Source organism: Canis lupus, chromosome 36 (genome assembly GCF_003254725.2).
Source record: "Canis lupus dingo isolate Sandy chromosome 36, ASM325472v2, whole genome shotgun sequence".
NCBI lineage: Eukaryota > Metazoa > Chordata > Mammalia > Carnivora > Canidae > Canis > Canis lupus.
Genome location: NC_064278.1, coordinates 7,971,936 through 7,989,783, shown reverse-complemented (window position 1 = coordinate 7,989,783; position 17,848 = coordinate 7,971,936). Strand labels below are relative to the sequence as shown.

Genomic DNA, 17,848 nt, shown 5'->3' with positions numbered 1-17,848 from the left:
TCTTTTTCTATTGATTTAAAATACCACCTTGTTTATACATTAAATTGTCAAATACAGTTGGTGTACCTATCTTTGCTGTCAAAGTATCTCTATTAGTTCATTCTTACGACAATATAATAATGATTTGTACTTAGTGGCTTTCTATCATGCTTTAATATCTGACAAAGTAGGTCAACCCTAACTAATCTTGTTTTTCTGATTTCCCTAGCTACTTGAGAGTACTTATTCTTCCAGATAAGATATATGACTATTTTTATTCAATTACAACAAACTCCATGTTGGCTTTTGAGATAATCCGATGATCAGATTGTCAACTCTGGCTAACAAGAGTCAGAAATTATAACCAATATCAAACTTTACCAACAATTTCAAGAATGTATGTAATCATAAGGCATAAGCAAAACGTGGAGGTTCTTCCTTGCCATATTAGTATGTGTTCTGGCTCAGATGTAACATAGCGGGTCCTTAAATAGTGTATGTAATGGCTTAACACTCAAGCACAATGAAACTCTTTTGGTCACTAAACTTCTACATTTTATAGTCTGAAAGTTGCAGAGCCTACATAACATTTTCCAGGAAGCCATGTCCTATAAATATTTTAATGAAAGATTTGTTTACCATAGTAATTTAGATAACATACATCCTGCTAGAAATACTCTACAGATAGGAAGTACCCCATCTCCTTAGTGTGTTTGCCAGGAGCAAATCACTAATGTTTTGTCATTAGCTGGTCACTTTTCTTTACAGATGTTCCTCAGGAAATATAGAGAATAGATTGTAAGCCTGCTGCTAACCCTTTCCTATGAATTTTACGTTAATTTTTGCATAACTTTGGAATTCATATATTAAGTTCTTATCCTTGCTGCACAATAAAATCATCTAAAAATGCATTAACCAAACTTCAGTGCTTTCAGATCCACTTTACAACAATTAAATCAGAATTGCTTATAGTGAAATCCAAGCATCAGTATTTTTGTATGTTTGTTCTAATAAGTAGCCAGGATTGAGAACTCTGGTTTAGATCTTTAAAAATAAAATCTCCTTCGATGAAATGTTATCATTTTCCTCTGAGAAATTCTTATCTTCGTTGTTAAATTTACTTTTAAATTTTATACAGTATAGTCAAACAAATGAAATATATGGCATATTTCCATTTTTACCTACTTATAGGTAATAGGGAGTAAAACTGTCTTCGTTACAGCCACCTTAACAAATTCCATGCTTTGTTTTGATAGGACTTTTTCTTAGTTTAATATAATTTTGTTTAGTTTGGGGTATTGGAGGGATTTCCTTGAGGATTTCCTCTTGGATGTTCTAGATACACAGTCATATCAGCATCAAAAATAAATAGATTCATTCTCTTTTTAAATACTGTGTATTATGATTTTTAGTTCATTAGATCCTCCAAAAAAATTTTGAATAGTAGCAGCTAATTTCAATACAAATAACTTCACCATTAAGACTCATACTTTTAAAATATCTTTGCATTCCTGAAATCAATCCTAATTGGTCATACAGTTTTTGGTTCTTTGTTGATTTTGTTGATTAGTAAATTTTTTCAAGTTTTGCATCTATTTTATAATGATATCAGTGCATACTCATATGCTCTTTAACTGTTAAAGAAATCATCTGTAAAACCATGTGGTCCTGGAGGTTTTCATAGTAGGTCACCATTCCGACTCTACCATGGTAATTATCTATTCTGTTTCTTCCTTGGTCAATTTGGTAATGTATGTTTTGTGAAGAATTCATCCATTTCATGTAGGCTGTCAAAGTTGTTGTAAAATTGCATGTAGAATTCTCTTCTAATTCACTTAATCTTTTCTGTATCAAAAGGTACACCTGCTTTCTCATTCCTAAACTTGTATATTTTTGTTCTCCTTCCCTTTAACAGGCTTTTGAAAAATTTATAAATTCCACTGGATTTTGTTCAAGGAACTAGCCTTTGCATGAATTTATACTTGCTACTGTTCCAGGAAGTAGCAGAGTTTGCCTTCATTAATTCCCCCTTTTTTTATTTCCAGAGTTTGCCTTCATTAATTCCCCCTTTTATTTTATTCCTTTGGATTGTCCTATTATTTTTAACATTGTATTAAGGTCATTTATTATTTGAATCTTTCTTCTATAATAATGAAGGCATTGAGAATTTTCCTCTCAATGCAATCTTTTCTGTGGTTTCATGGGTTTTAATATGACATGTTCTCCTTTTATTGCTTTTTTACATTATTTCTTCTTTGATTCAAAGGTTATCATAGAGTGTGGTTCTTAATTTCCATATATTTCTGATTTTCTGGTCATTTTTAAATATTTTTAATTTTTTGGATTATAATCAGAGTTAATGGACTATGTAACATTTCTACTTTTATAAGTGTTAAAGCTCCTACACTTAAAGTAGAAGCAATCTGTAGTTGCAATTTTTAAAATAACTCATCTTTTATAAAGATTTTCCAAAGCATTTAGCTTTATTGTCATGGAGATGAGGGAAACCTGCTTTCCTTTTTTTTACACATATTTTATTTTTTTATGTAAAATATGATTAAATTATATAATTCCACTGACAAGTTACAGCCAGCATAAATAGGTTTCAGAGCAAACACAGCGGGTTTAGAATTCAGTTAGTGGAAATAAAAATGTACAGGGACAATACTGGAACATTCAGAGTGCTGGGGCAGCAAGAATCAATACATTTTACAGAAAAGGAATCTGATAGGAGGAAGAAAAATTCTATTTTGAGAGCTTCTCCTATTTTGTGAAAAAAATATATAATTGCTGATACAGTCATTGCTTTCTCTAGAAAACAATTGGAATTGTTGTCTGGCTCTAATCTTTCTGAGGAACAAATACCTTAACTGGTACAAATACCCTAACTGGTACAAATACCCTATCTGGTACTAGAAAATTACATTTATGCTACATTCCTATTCTGTGTTAGCTGTTGATAAAACCAATAAATTAAATGAATGGGGAACCTATTGGGAACAACTTTAAACATCCAATCTAACGGACAGCTAGCTGTGGCAAGTCACAATAGGTGATGGAATCCTAGACAAAATTTGAAGTCTTAGTTCTTCCACAATTAAAATCCCAAATGCAATTATGCATCAGCTTTACATTTAAAAAATGGGGTAATAAATAAATAAATAAATAGGTAATTAACCACTCTCTATTCCTTATATAAAGTTGATAAGTCAATCAAATTATGGTTCTAAAATATTATCACATGAGAAATGTTTCAGAAACATACAACTAGATTTAAGTTCAAGATGGCATATCAAGTACAAAGTGGTACTTAAATCATTCTTTTCATTACCTGGAAGATTGCACCCCCTCTCTCTTTCTTTGTAAGCAAGCTCAGGTCATTTACAATCAATCCATTTGAGAAGTATTTGCAAAGCATCCAATAGACCCCACTACAGTTATATTTTGTTAATACTTTCTCTCACTCTTTGTCTCAAATAGTTGGGTTGAGGGGAAGGTCCCAAAATTGTTTCTCCTTATCCAGATTCCTCCTATTACATTTAAAAACCCTGGTAGGTTCTACGGTTGGCTAATCTTTGGGACCTCATACCATAAATCCTAATGCACTTTTTAAACTCAGGCTCTTGCTGAATTAGCAGAACTCCAGAGTCTGGGTAACAAGGACATGTATGTAAAAGCAATAAATCCTCCCCGCCTTACTCATCATTACCCACACTCCAACTCATCCCTGGCCCTGACTTAATTGGGGTCAATTTAAAGTTTGAGTGTCTTTCTGAAAGCAAAGAATCATCTCACATATTATGCTGTTAACTGGTGGTGAGATTTGCCAGAGAGGCAAGGAGAAGCAGGCGGGAAAACTTTAATTTTTCAGGGAACCTTTACTTGTACCAAAACCAGGTCAGGATTTATGACATTGTTTCCCATGTCTGTGTGTGGCAAGTTTTTGTTCTGTTCATTATTTTGCTTCTAAATTATATCTGCATGTGACAAATGTTGAAAAGTTACACGTAGAAAATTAATTTTCTTAAGGGTTATGATGGCCCATGCTAAGGATTACTTAATACTTTGCTTTGCCAACGATCTGGCCAGGTATGATGCCCTTCCTGTACAATGAAATAATCCCTTATTCCCATTAGCCACATGAAGGTAAAATGAGAAAGCAGATAGCAAAGCAGTTTGAGTTTCAGACTAGGGAATGTGTACTTAAATGTTTAAAACTGCTAAGAGAACCTACTTATCATGATCAGTGGCTAAACATGAAGTATTAAACCAAGGGTACATGAAAAACGCGTGCTTCCTATTTCTTAACGATAAATCATAACCATAGCAATGATATGACCTGGGATGACCTCAAAATTAGGGAATACATTAGCTTTCAGAAACAACAAAAATCGAGGTTTGGTATCTTATAAGTGGTAATATAAGTGGTAAAGATTTACCAAATGCTGAATGCCTACATGGCAATGATTCTATTAGAATCAGAAAATGCTATAAAATATTAAGGCTATACTCTAGGGCAGAGACTTAAGATTTAACATATTATTTGCATCATCTATTTGATAATCACACTTGAGGTTTAGTGTTTCATAGGGAGTGTTAATTTGTGTTTTGAATAATCCTAATTTGTCAAGATCTAAGTGTATTTAATGAACCAGAGAATTTCCTCAGAAAATTTCCTAATATCAGTTATCATAGTTACCAAATTTGTTTATAAGATTAATTTGCTGTTTAGGGTAAACATTTAACATACTCAGACTGTCTTTCTCATGGTGTCCTTTTCAGCCTACCTTTGGGAATGTACCCCTCTGCAGCTATACTAGGTGAAACAAATCAGAAACTAGCCATTACAACATAAATCAATTTTCCAATATTATCTGGATAGGAGGTTATCTATAAGAAAATATATTTTGGTCCTTTCTAAAGCAAATAGAGGGTTTCCAAAACTATAGATAGTATCTGGAGAGAGTCATGGTAAAAATCCCATTGTTGATACTCTTCTAACAGAACCTAGAAAGTGTACCCACCATACAAGAGCATTTTGCAATCCAAGGTAAGAGACAGTAAGCACTGAATCATGTGTCTTAAATTTGAGGAAGGAATAATGAGTTTATTATCAATATATTGTGAATTTTTAACTTTATTTGAAAATCCTTATCTATCAGCATCCAGGTATGAGGAAATAAAGTTCTCTCCTGCAACTGGTGGGGCCAGGAGCATGAAGACTCCTAGAATAAAAGGAAGCCTTAAACTGAGTGGGAAAGAGAATCACGGTTTTAAGACCATAAATCACCTGCCTGACCCATAGGACACATAGTTACTGTTAAAAGACAAAATTGTGTTGAAATTTGATTATAAAAGAACTATTTCCAGAGCAAAATCCAATAGAAAGTAGGCCCCACCATGAAGGGTGATATAATGGTTTCTTAAAAAATAATAATAATCTTAATTAATATTGATTAATTTTCTTCTTCTCAGACTCCACTGACTGAATCTCAAGACACATTTCTCTAATTGTAATCTGTCATAGACATGAACCAAAATTATTTTTCATTGAAACCTCAATACATAAAATAGGTACCATAATTGTTTTATTGGCATAAGTATATAAGTTTAATTTAAGGATCTACTTATTAAAAAGTAAATGAGACTAATGTCATTTTGATGAACATACTCATATCAAATCATAAATTGCAGGGCTACATTAACCTCAACTCCACTGTTTTCTAAATTTTGTATTCATTGCTCAGTATGGAGAAAATTTGAATTCACTCAATGCATAATTGCAAATATTAATAATATTGTAGTATTTATTCCACTACATGTGAGCCAGTAGACACACATTTGAGGGAAGGTTAGTATAAAGTTAAATACTTCTGAATTAATATCTGATCATGTCTGATAGGTGTTATCTATGGGATAATTATTTCAGTTTTCTCTCTCTTTCTATGATTTCTTCAAGAGTTTTAGTTTGATTTAATAATACTATATTCTTGTGTAGTTGTTGGGCCATTCTTATTTGAATGTCCTTAAGCCAATGTCCTTTGGTTCTATGCTATGGGGTTGATTCCTTTTAGTAGTCACAGAAGGCATTTCAAGCTCACTTACAATAATGAATGTCTCATTTGTCTTATGTAAGTTGAGGATTGCAGAGAGTTTTATTCACATAAAGTTGAGTGAAAGAAAGTTAACCTTAGATTTATAAAATATTCAAATAACATTATACCATAATAAAGACATGGGATTTTTTATCAGCCTTGAAAACATTTTCTGGAACGTCAGGAAGTTTTTAAAATGCCCCATAACTGCAAATATTAGAAAAGTTAAATTGGAGCTTTTCACTCACCTTAAATTAACTGTATATTGAAGGTTCGTTTGAACAACCATTAGTATTATAAATGTCCAAACGTATACTATAAACGTCCATGCAAAGTGAAGTGTGGGAAATTCTGACTATATATATATATATTTACATATATAAATCTGGGCATTTAGAGAAAGGCTTAAGAGCCAGGTATATGTTCGGAACATGTTTTGGTTTTTTTCCCCATCGTAATGCTTCCATGCCTAGTCAAGTGCTCGGTATAGAGTAGATACTTATTACATATTTTCTAAAAGAAGAGAACGATTTTTTCAAGCTGCAGACCATGAGCCTGATTCTGGATCATGCTACTTGGTCTATGAAATCAAATCAACTCAATAAATAATGACTCGAGATACAGTGTCAAGTGCTGTGTACCCTCAGAGCTTCAGAACTTGACAGACAAGAAGGTTATGTATAGTGTAGTGGAAGTAATTATAACAATCACTAAACCAGCTTGCATCGTGATACCTGTGTGCTTGGCATACCTTCTCTGTACAACCAGATCTGCTAGACCTGATAAAAATGCTAATATTTGAGTGTTAAGTGAGGAAGTTTCATATTAAGTGGTTTAGCAGAGGAATCAAACCTGATAAAAAAAAAAGTATAATGAATAGGAAGTAAGGAAGGCAACACAGCTGAGACCAATAGTAATGGGAGTCTAGGATGAATACTACTTAAATCTACCCCATTATCCTCAGTCTTTTCAATGTTCTCCTACTCTATTTCTCTATAAGCTCTCTCTTTTAACTCTGCTTTTAAAGTCCCATTTCTTAGGCATACCCCAGATTCCAAAGCTGCTAACTTATGTGAGACATTTAAACCTCTGGGCTAGTAAGAGATTCAATTACTAAATGTTAACTTCTATTGACTTTTACTTAAGTGATCTATGTAACTAACTTAAGAAAATTAAGAAAGATAGTGAAACGCTAACACCACCGGAGAATTCCTTAATCCAGATAAGTCCTTCATGCCAACATGTGCATGTCTTTTCCCTGAGCAAGCAAAAACTTCTCTGTGAAACTCTGTGCTACCTCCAACTTGAGGCCATTCTTTCCAATGGGAGTCACATCTGACAGTATAAATGCAAGGAAATGACACTTAACAAGGACGGGCACTGAGGGGGGAACTTGATGGGATGAGCACAGGGTGTTATTCTGTATGTTGGCAAATTGAACACCAATAAAAAATAAATTTATTATTAAAACAAAACAAAACAAAGCAACAACAAAAAACCAACAAGGACATTTGAGAATAGTGTTGAAAAACTTTCCCAAATACTTTGTATGACTTCGTGAGTGATTCTAAGAAAATTGGCATTCCAAGAACACATTTGTATTGATTTAGTAACTGCCTACTTACAAAAAGCATTTAAGACAAGTCACAGTGAAAACCTAAGTGCAAGGAAGCCAAAACATTTAACACAAGTCAGAAACAGGAAACAAAAGTTAGAGAGAGGAGAAGAATAAAAAACCTTAAACTGTTGAAGCAATGGAACACAAAACTTAGTGGTGAATTTCTTATTCACCAAAGAAACCAGGAAGAATTCATTGGTTGTTATATTTCTCAATTTTTAGCTAAAGAGAATTTACCAGTTCTTTAGGAGCAATGTGTGTGACAAGAAAGAAAAAAAAGAAAGAAGAAAAAAAGAAAGAAAGAAAGAAAGAAAGAAAGAAAGAAAGAAAGAAAGAAGGAAAGAAAGAAAGAAAGAAAGAAAGAAAGAAAGAAAGAAAGAAAGAAAGAAAGAAAGGAGTCAAGAGTAAACTGTTCCGCAGAATGGATGGGATAATTTACATACATGATCACATTTAATTGTGGGCACAATCCTATGAAGTAGGTATTATTAATTATTTTTACAGTTGAAAAAACTGAATCTCAAGAAAAGTTAACTGAATTAACCAATTCACAACTAGTGTCAGAACTAGAACTTCAACTCATGCCTGATTCCATAGCTCATCTAACATACTCAGAGAAATGAGTAACCCCTACCTCTAGCTCATCTGCACCTTCTAATTCAAAGCACGCACACGCACACACATGCACAATTTTTCCTTTTATAAGCAGGCTATACTCAGGAAGTATAACACAGGAAAATGCCAGTAATAGCAGTTACAAGCTCAATAATCTCATCCAAACTATTATAGGAAAAGTGCTACTTCCCCATTTATGTGAAATATAAATGTCTTTTTGTACATTTTTATACCCAAATCTTAGGAGAAAAATAGACATGTTACCTTGTTACTTGGCATGATACTCTTTATGTTTTTATCTGTATGGGAACATCTGAGAAGCCCACAACAGTGGGCTTCAGGAGGAAAAGGAAATCATATGCAGGAAGACAGTGAACTGGGATTTTCCTACTATAGCATCCTTAAATAAAGTAGCTCCATTTCAGAAAACACTGTGTAAACTATGCTTAACTCTAGTCTAGCATCACTTGCCAAAATTCCATGTGATCATTTAGACAAGTAGAAGGAATCAGTGATCTACCAGAGGCCTGGTTTTATGAGAGGAGCTGAGTTGTTAGGATATGACAAAGAGTGGAGAAAGAGCCTCTAGCCCCCAAAAAGCAGAAATGGGCAAAGACTAGGCAAGTTATCGATTTGGCGAGGATTTCAGTCCAAGCAGGAAATCTGGTAGGAGTCCAGTCATGTAGACAACGTCTGAACGATGGAATTAAGGACAGAGGTTTCAGAAGAGTGCCCAGGAATTCAGATAAGAGGAAGGCTCATTTCTTTGGGGTCTGAGCCAGGTAATATAGAAACTTCAGGGTAAATGTCTGAATTCCTACAGCCATGTGGAGCTGGGTAAGCAGTGTCTAGAAATTGGCCCACTATTTACTGGTAACTTATAACAAATTTCAAAATCAAAAAAGCTCTTATTCTCTGGCAAAGAAACACAGATAGATGAAGTGACTTGCACAAGTGTCAACCTGTGGCAAATTCAAGACCAGAACTCATATTCTGTGAGTTTTCTTCTAAAACACCCTTGACCCATTTCTGTAAGTGACTATACAAAGGAAACAAGATTTGAGTTAGTGGCTGTAATGTTTTAGATCTCTCATTGATCTGTTTGTATGATACCATGGCCAGTCCGACCAACTACATCACACAGTGGTCCTACAGAAACAGTACACTTGTGACTGCTTTAACATTTAAGGTAAAAATAAATTTAAGTTAACTCAAATATGGTCTAATTTGTAGTTCTTCTGTGGACCATATACATTTCAATTTTCTGTATGAATAATTCCTGATTACTTTTAGCTCTATGGAACAACAATAGCAAGATTGACCCCAAAGTTAGGAAATCCTAAAATAACATTATTAAGCCTCTCCCCCATACTCCAAAGCACATTTAAGTGGATTTATTTTTACTGACAGAGGAAAGTCAACATGAGAATTAAAACTATCTATGACACCCAAAATAAGCTAAGACACAGAGAAGCGAGAGTTGAGTGTCTTTGGTCCATTGTATACTGGGAATTTTATAAAATAGTATAAAATTGTATACAGTTTAAATTGAATGGCACTTGTCACAAGCTATTATTTAATCTCTTCTACAAGATTTAATTTAGTCACTGAATAGGTTGTCAAAACAGTAGTGTTGTTAGAAGCTTTACATCTGCACTGTAAACTTTGGCACAATTTCCTGTTCTGAAAACATAACTATACTTCAAGTATGGTTGCCATTCTCCTTCCCTTTCTCTATTTTCAGTGCTTACCAAAATATTTAGTATTAATTGTAGGCATATGAAACAAATATTCCACGTACTGCTACCTAAGAGCACTCTCTGGTATATGACACTAAAAATACCATAGTTCTTTCAGGATCACTATTTTTACTAGTTACAATTAAGAAGTGTACCAGAGACAGCGATCCAAACTGACTTGAGATTCCTTTAAAAGGTTGTCTTTTGAGCTGCATCGCCTTTCATTAGTTATGTCTTACTAATTGTCACATTACATTATCTATGTGCACAGTATGATACTACCTCACATAATGCAGGGAATGAGAAGCAGTGTGAAACATAGGCATTACATTTTAATGAGACGGCACTTGTGTTGAGTCTGAATGCCTGCAGTTAATTCAGAGAACAAGTATTCGAGTTAAAATTCTGACATGTTTAGCACACCAAGCATTCAGTAAGGCAGGCGAGGTAGAAGCGTAGTAAGAACTCGTGTGACAATGACTACACCTGCAGCTCTGTGAGCAAGAAATAGACTTTACTTCTCAGGTGGATGTACCCTGTGCACTGGTAGTATGAAACTCTTTATGTTTTTTTCTTCAGGTCCTAAAGGGCTTCCCAGAATGTTTACAAGCTGACATTTGTCTACATCTCAACCAGACTTTGCTGCAAAACTGCAAAGCCTTTCGGGGGGCGAGTAAAGGTTGCCTTAGAGCTTTGGCAATGAAGTTCAAGACAACCCATGCACCTCCAGGAGACACCCTGGTTCACTGTGGGGATGTCCTCACTGCACTTTATTTCCTATCCAGAGGCTCCATTGAAATCCTCAAAGATGACATTGTGGTAGCTATTCTGGGTGAGTGTTTCAGAACTGGATGGTGACAAATTGAGTTAGTAGCTGCTGTGATGTGTAGTTTAAAAAGATAGAAAACAGGACTGATCTATTCATCTATGAGTACTATTTAAGACTGATCGGTAATCTTAAAGCTTTATTTAAAATTCAATCCAAATCAAATTGACCTTGCAGAAAGTATGTTTTCTTGACTGTCTCACTTTTTCTCTGATGTGTAAACATTTCCATGACTCTTTTTAATTCTTGGCAGCTACTTAAGCATTTGAGGCCAAATATATGAAAATAGTCAACATTTTGCTTTTCATGTTGGAGAACCTTGGATTCATGCTAGCGCCCTTAACACCTTAAATAAAATGTGTACATTGTAAGATACTCGCTAGCGTGCACGAATGCCCTGTCATGAACTGCATTTATGTGTTGATAAATTTCATCTATTTGCTGTGCACTTTTACCTGCTATGTCCCATCAGATGGAATTATATAAAACCTTACCTAAGTAATATAGAGAGCTATGAACTTAGCACCCAGGGATAAAGGTGGTGAAGAGATTGAAATTACTAGTAAATTAAACTGGTTTGGGTGCAAAAGAAAGTCCATCTGTCCAATCTGTCTCTTCAAGACCAAATTTAGTCAGTGTGAACTTATAGGACTTCTTCTGAATATTAGAACAGTGAGAAAGAGGAAAGGAGCAGAGAGAAAGAATATCAGATTTCCTCCTCTACCACCTAGCCAGGAAGGTTAAGCCCCAGGTTCCCCATGGGAACGCCTACCCCCAGTATTTGTGAACATATGCACCCCCTTGTTGTCCCGTGGCTTAAATCTAGGTCCATTTAAATAATGAGCATGTGATTCAATTATTTCCTTTCACTAGATTCTTGATTTTAACATCCAAAGGACCAGGATGTTGTCTGTTTTCTTTGCTGCTGTGCAAAACCAGAGTATGGCCTAGCATAGGATGAAGTTTGAGTAATTCCTATATTTTTTGATAATTTTATTATAGTGACAGTTTTCTTTAAATCCCAGATTGACAAGATGCACAATTTGGTTTACGATTCAATAAGCAGGCAAAGAATAAAAACATAAATCAGGTAGCAGCTACATAATAAAGTTGGACTTTCACCCTGTTTGGCCTTGACAGTTTGCTCTGTAGGCTGCCAGAAAAGAAGCATGCTTCATTGCATTCCTGATCTTAGAATCTGCCTGCCCCAGCTTCTACAGGGAGGTAACAAGCCTTCTCGCTTTATAAAACAGTAATTTTAGAGTAGTTAAGCAGTACACACTGGTATAGTTTTTGCTCATTTACAGTCATGTAAACTAATTAAAACACAAAGCTCATGCTGAATTTAGTTGAGAGCTTTTCTTTGACAACATCCATAACCAAAGTATGAAAAGTATAATTTCAAGAGATTCTCTTTGTCTGTCCCATTGCCATGTAAAATCTTCACAAATTATGATTGTTCATTACAGGTTTGAAGTAAAGTATTTATTAAAAACAAAGTTAATATAGTCTTGCCCATATCAAATTCTGTCATGGAGATATGCTCTCTGATTTCTCTCTGATTCACATTTAAAGTAAGATATTTTTGACCAATTAGAGTTTTATAGTTTAAAAGTCTTTGATAATTTCCATAATCGAGTATATATAAACTATCAAAAACTAACTTAACAGATCCAGAAAGTTTTTTTCTAAATCTGAAAAGAAGCTTCATGATACATGTAAGAAAGTACCATTTTACACTGCCATTGACAACCTTTAAAAGTTATATGATCAATAACTTAGCAGTAATTATTAAGCATGTATTCCACAGGTATAATTTTTAAGTGTCTTAACATTTAGAGACAGAAAAAACAAAGTGGCCATTCTAGTAAAATATTGGGAGAAGATCAAACATACCAAGTGTGAAATGATTTTGACTGGAGTCAGAATGCATGGGATTTAATCATGGCTACTCTCTCCCACCCTTCACCCAACAAAGTAGGTGACCTTGACCTAATCAGTTTACCTCTTTAATCTTCTTTCATTGGTCATAATATTTAGGTAATAAGTAGTAATTTCTTTATGAGATTATTTTGGGGATTAAATGAGATAATTCACCTAAGCATTTGACACAGTGCCTGGCACCTACTTAATTCTCAATAAGCATTTGTTGTTGCTGACATCATCCTCATTATTGAACAAAGCCTGAAAGAGCAGGCAGCATGTGGCTAGGCAGAGGGGATGAGGAGGACCCATCAGAAAGCCAGATACTGAAATAATCCCAGGTTTGGCAAGAAAGCAAGAAGGACACACTTTTAGAATAAAGGCCATTTGGTAAAAAGGCAAGACTATAAATAAAACTAGACTTATTAAACAATTGGACAGATTCATCAAGGCCAAATCCAAACGTGGTTACCAAAGGAAACAAGATGTGTTCAAATTACAACACTAGTCCTCTTAGTATTGAAAGGGTTCCACTAGACCCCAGTGCTTGGCATCACCCCCCCCCCACAAGACCATCCTGAGATAGAAAGTTTGTGAATCTGATCACTGCCAGATTCATATTCCTGGATTGACAAAATTAGACCACACCGACTATGTGGCAAGACCCTTTCCTAGCCTTATAGAGCTGAGCAGACTAAAGTCATATTTGCGGCATCCCTAGATATTTAACCAAAGAATCAAAGCAAGGAAAGAATAGGAATTATACTAGGACCAGTATGTTAAGAGGTAAAACTCCACTCAGCAAACAAACATGACTGAGGCAGTCAGGAGGAGGTAGTATCATTTTGCTGCCCGAGTGTCTGTTGGCCATGGGATCTTCCATTTGAAGTCTTTGGTCCAGGGCTTGGTCAGTGGTCTTCTTGTACTCTTAGGAAGAAAACATGAAGTCCGAACTTCCTTTTACCTCCTTTTTAATTTTTTAATTTTTTATTTTTTTAGGAAAAAACGATATCTTTGGAGAAATGGTTCATCTTTATGCTAAACCGGGGAAGTCTAATGCGGATGTGAGAGCTCTTACATACTGTGACTTGCATAAGATCCAGAGAGAAGACTTGCTAGAAGTTCTGGATATGTATCCTGAGTTTTCCGATCACTTTCTCACAAATCTAGAGTTGACTTTTAACCTAAGACATGAGAGTGCAAAGGTAGATGTTAATGGTCTGCTTATTTTTGTACTTGTGACACTTTATTCTTAGGTTGCCAAAATACTTCTGAAAGATCAAGCAAAATATAGCCAAACTTTACCATTTCTAAACACTTGGAAGGAAAAGCCAACTTCATGTTGGAATTTCTAAATTATATGGAAGGAATTCAGTCTAATTACTTTCAAATAAACTGGATAACTTTAAGTAAGTCAACTAAATTTGACCTTTCAGGAACTCTTAGGTGACACACTGGATTTAAAATAGCCATGGTTTATACTGAGTGTATCAATTCTTTGTAAGAAATGGGTGATCCTAGGCTATTGAAAGTCCACTTGAAAAGCTTATCTTACACCAGGGTTAAAAATATTTTCCCGGATATTATTTATACCACACACTTGTTAGCAAGGTCTTTTCAATAATAATGAAAAAAAATTAAACTCATTCAAATTTAGGCCCATGTTTCACACAATTTCCAAATCACAGAATATAAATTAATCAGGCTTAAACCTGAGTCAAAATTAGTGTAGCACTTGTATCCCTCACTCTCTTCTACTATGAAAATGTGTTTTTATGGCTTGTCACTATTCTAAGAATATAGAATTGCAGCCTGCAATTTGTTTATTACTAGTTTATTTCTCCTTCTTTCCCCCCAAACCTCATTACCCCAGCTCTGATTCTAAATAGCTTTTTGTCAGAAACCAAATGTTGAGCTTTTGACACTTCCAAGTGTCCAAATATATTCTCTAGAAAAAAAATCCTCAAGTCAATAGTGAGGTAAAAGGTAGTAGATTTAATTCTCCCAGAGTTACAATCATTCTCAGCTACTATGAGAGACTTAAAGAGGATAAACTTGTAAGATCACCAGGGTACCGTTTAATACCCGAAGCACCAGCTCAGATAATTGCTTCTTTTCAAAATACTGAGAAGTTGAGAAATATCTAGGTGATAAGAGGGTCAAGTTATCAAGAGCATTTTTTTTTATGAATTCAGTACTTTCTTAAGATTTCAGTTTAATGTCACCAACCTCATTCTGATTTTGCCTTGAAAAACAAGAACTTTACAGAAAAAGTTTAGGCAGCAACCAAATACAAAAAATAGGAGCTTCCATTTGTTTTATTTATTTGGGAGCTTCCATTTTTATTACAAGAATGATAATATTATCCAGAGGAGGAGGAAGGAGGGACTGGGAATATAATAATAGCTCAAAATAATAAAATGCTTAAAGCACAGTGTTCATTGAATTTAACCTTATATTTATTGTTGTAAAATTTAACTTTGCAATCATTTCCATGTATTTAAACATCATAGCTAGTTATAATTGACTTTAACTTTTTTCTCCACAGTAAAACAATATTTTAAATTATTATTTTTACTTTAACCTTACCAAGTTACATTCCACATGAAAGATTATGTTGTCTCTAAATGTTGACATTATCCTCAAACATTTCTGATAAATAGCTTCTGTAACTATGATTTCCTCATCAGATGGTGAAACTACTAGAATTAGTCTATCAGCCCATTTTATAATTTAGAGACAACCAGGAAGCAAAGTATTGTAGCCATTTGCCTGCGATCTAATAAATAAGCCTCAAAGTGCTTGAAATGATATGAAACAGTAAGCAATTTACTGACATAACATTATGTTCAAATTGAGTAATCTTCCATTTTATCTTCATGTCCGTTAACAAAGGCTGATCTCTTACTACGATCACAGTCCGTGAATGATTCTGAAGGAGACAACTGTAAACTACGAAGAAGGAAATTCTCATTCGATAGTGAAGGAGATAAAGGTAAGTCATTTTATTTCTAAAGTTTAAATAAATGTACAGCATGTGGTTATTAGCTCTTCTAGCTAAATACTCAGTTACTGCTGCTTTCCAGGGGGAGTTTCATTCAGATTTAGGCAGATCCTTTGCTTTTTTCAGTAGCTAATGGTAGGGTGACTGATTGCTAGCTCTCAATGATGTCATTCAGCAAAGCCATCTGATGGAGACATCACAGAAAGAGATACAGAGTAGGCTGGGTAAAAAAAGAAAAAGAGAGAGAGAGAGAGAGAAAAGGAGGCCAATTAATAGTTGAATAACTGCACTCAAAGACCTGACCAGAGTGTTCTGGAGGGAGGACCCTTGTTACAGCCTGAGTGCTCAATCCTCTTACATGTATGACGTGGTTGAAGGTGGTATTGGTTAGACCTCGTCATCCTTACACTCCGAGGGACCTGCCACTCCTTGTCCTCTCTGACTTTTTCTGCCCCTCTAACTATTCTTTATGTTTTACTCATGTATTCAACCAATATTTCACATTTCACATTTCTAGAGAACCACTCAATTTCCGAGAAACTAATTGTGTAAAACAGCCCCTACCTTCCCTAAGAAGGGAGAAGCCACATCTTTTGTAATTTTGAATAAAAATAGCAGAGAGGTGAAGGAAGAACCTCATACCTCAGTGGAAACCCAGATGAAGGTGTATTTAATTGTGCTTGGGTTGGTAAGAGAGGGTTTTCCTGAAGAAGTCTCCACTCTTGCCCCATGCTGATCTGACAAGCGTTCTAGTCTAAACCTTATTTGGTTCTCAGCAGAACAAGCCCCCTCTTTTTCTTGAGCAGCGTTCTCTGGTCATCTGTGATGATACCTTCTTCCAATTTTCCTTCTAACGCTCAGTAATTCCCTGAAGAGAATTACAGCATCGTTATCTTCTAAACCAGTTATTAGTTACTAGAATTTCTCAAGGTGTGGCTCTAGGCCCTCTTTTCTTCTCATTCTATAAGAACTTTTCCCTGTGTGATCTCATTTATATTGTTTAATTATATTCTCACATAAAATATGTGAATATTTATATCTTAATCCCAGACCATGTGAGCTTTAACTTCATGTATCCAACTGCCTATTAAACCATCAACTTGAAATCTCAAGGGTGGCTCAAACCCAGCATTTCCTAAATTGAACTCATGATGTCCCTCCCAAAACCTGTCTATCAATTGCCATGTCTCTAAAAATGGAACCACCACCCAATCAATTGCACAAACCATGTATCTATCCAGGAGGTGACCCTCTCTCAACCTCTCCATCAACTCTGGCAACAAGTCTTGTTATTGCTGCTCCAGTACATTCATTTAGTCTTCACACAGGGTCCCTTTTGGTTCACTTTTCTATACCTTCTTAGCTACAACTCTAGGCCAAGCTACTCTAATCTGTCACCCAGAATACTGAAACAGTATCACAACTCACCTCCCCACACCCAGCTTGCCCTTTCTCATCTATTCCCTACACTGGGCCACTGGTGATTTTTTTTTTTTTCTAAATGCAATTATGTTTATGTCATGCACATATTTAAAGAACGTCCCTTCTAAGGACTTTCCTTTCCCTCAACAACCCCAAGCTATCTTTCTCCCAGCAACTCCTCTATTTTGCAGCATTAATTCCAGTTGTACTTCTGTGTCTATTTGCACCATTATTTAATCAATGTTTTTTTAAATATTTATTTATTTATTTATTTATTTATTTGACAGAGAGAGAAAGAGAGAGCAAGCACAAGCAAGGGGAGCTGCAGAGGGAGAGGGAGAAGCAGGCTCCCCACTGAGCAGGGAGCCTGACGCCAGGGTTCTGGAATCATGACCTGAGCCAAAGGCAGACGCTTAACCAACTGAACCACCCAGGCATCCCTATTTAATCAATCTTGTTTCCTCCTAGACCCTAAGCTCCATGGAGGTGGGAGCTATTTAGTCACCTATAACTTCAGTGCTTGTCTCATAGCAGGTATTCAGCAAATATTTGTTGAAAGGGTGAATTAATTAACGAAATAGAATTTGAACATCTTCCTTTTGATTCTCTTCCTCTTTTTACCTTCTT

General features: G+C 35.2%; 1 protein-coding gene across 2 annotated transcripts in view; it reads left to right on the top strand.

Annotated features, from left to right (window-relative positions):
* Positions 1–17,848, top strand: part of KCNH7 (potassium voltage-gated channel subfamily H member 7) — a 478,835-nt gene that overhangs the window by 432,736 nt on the left and 28,251 nt on the right. The window contains exons 10-12 of one of the 2 annotated variants that reach the window (XM_049106394.1): positions 10,635–10,878; positions 13,795–14,000; positions 15,691–15,790. In XM_049106394.1, coding sequence (XP_048962351.1) covers positions 10,635–10,878; positions 13,795–14,000; positions 15,691–15,790 — 550 coding nt within the window. Of the gene's footprint in view, positions 1–10,625; positions 10,879–13,794; positions 14,001–15,690; positions 15,791–17,848 lie in introns of both variants that reach the window. The other variant, XM_025471042.3, reaches the window with a different exon arrangement.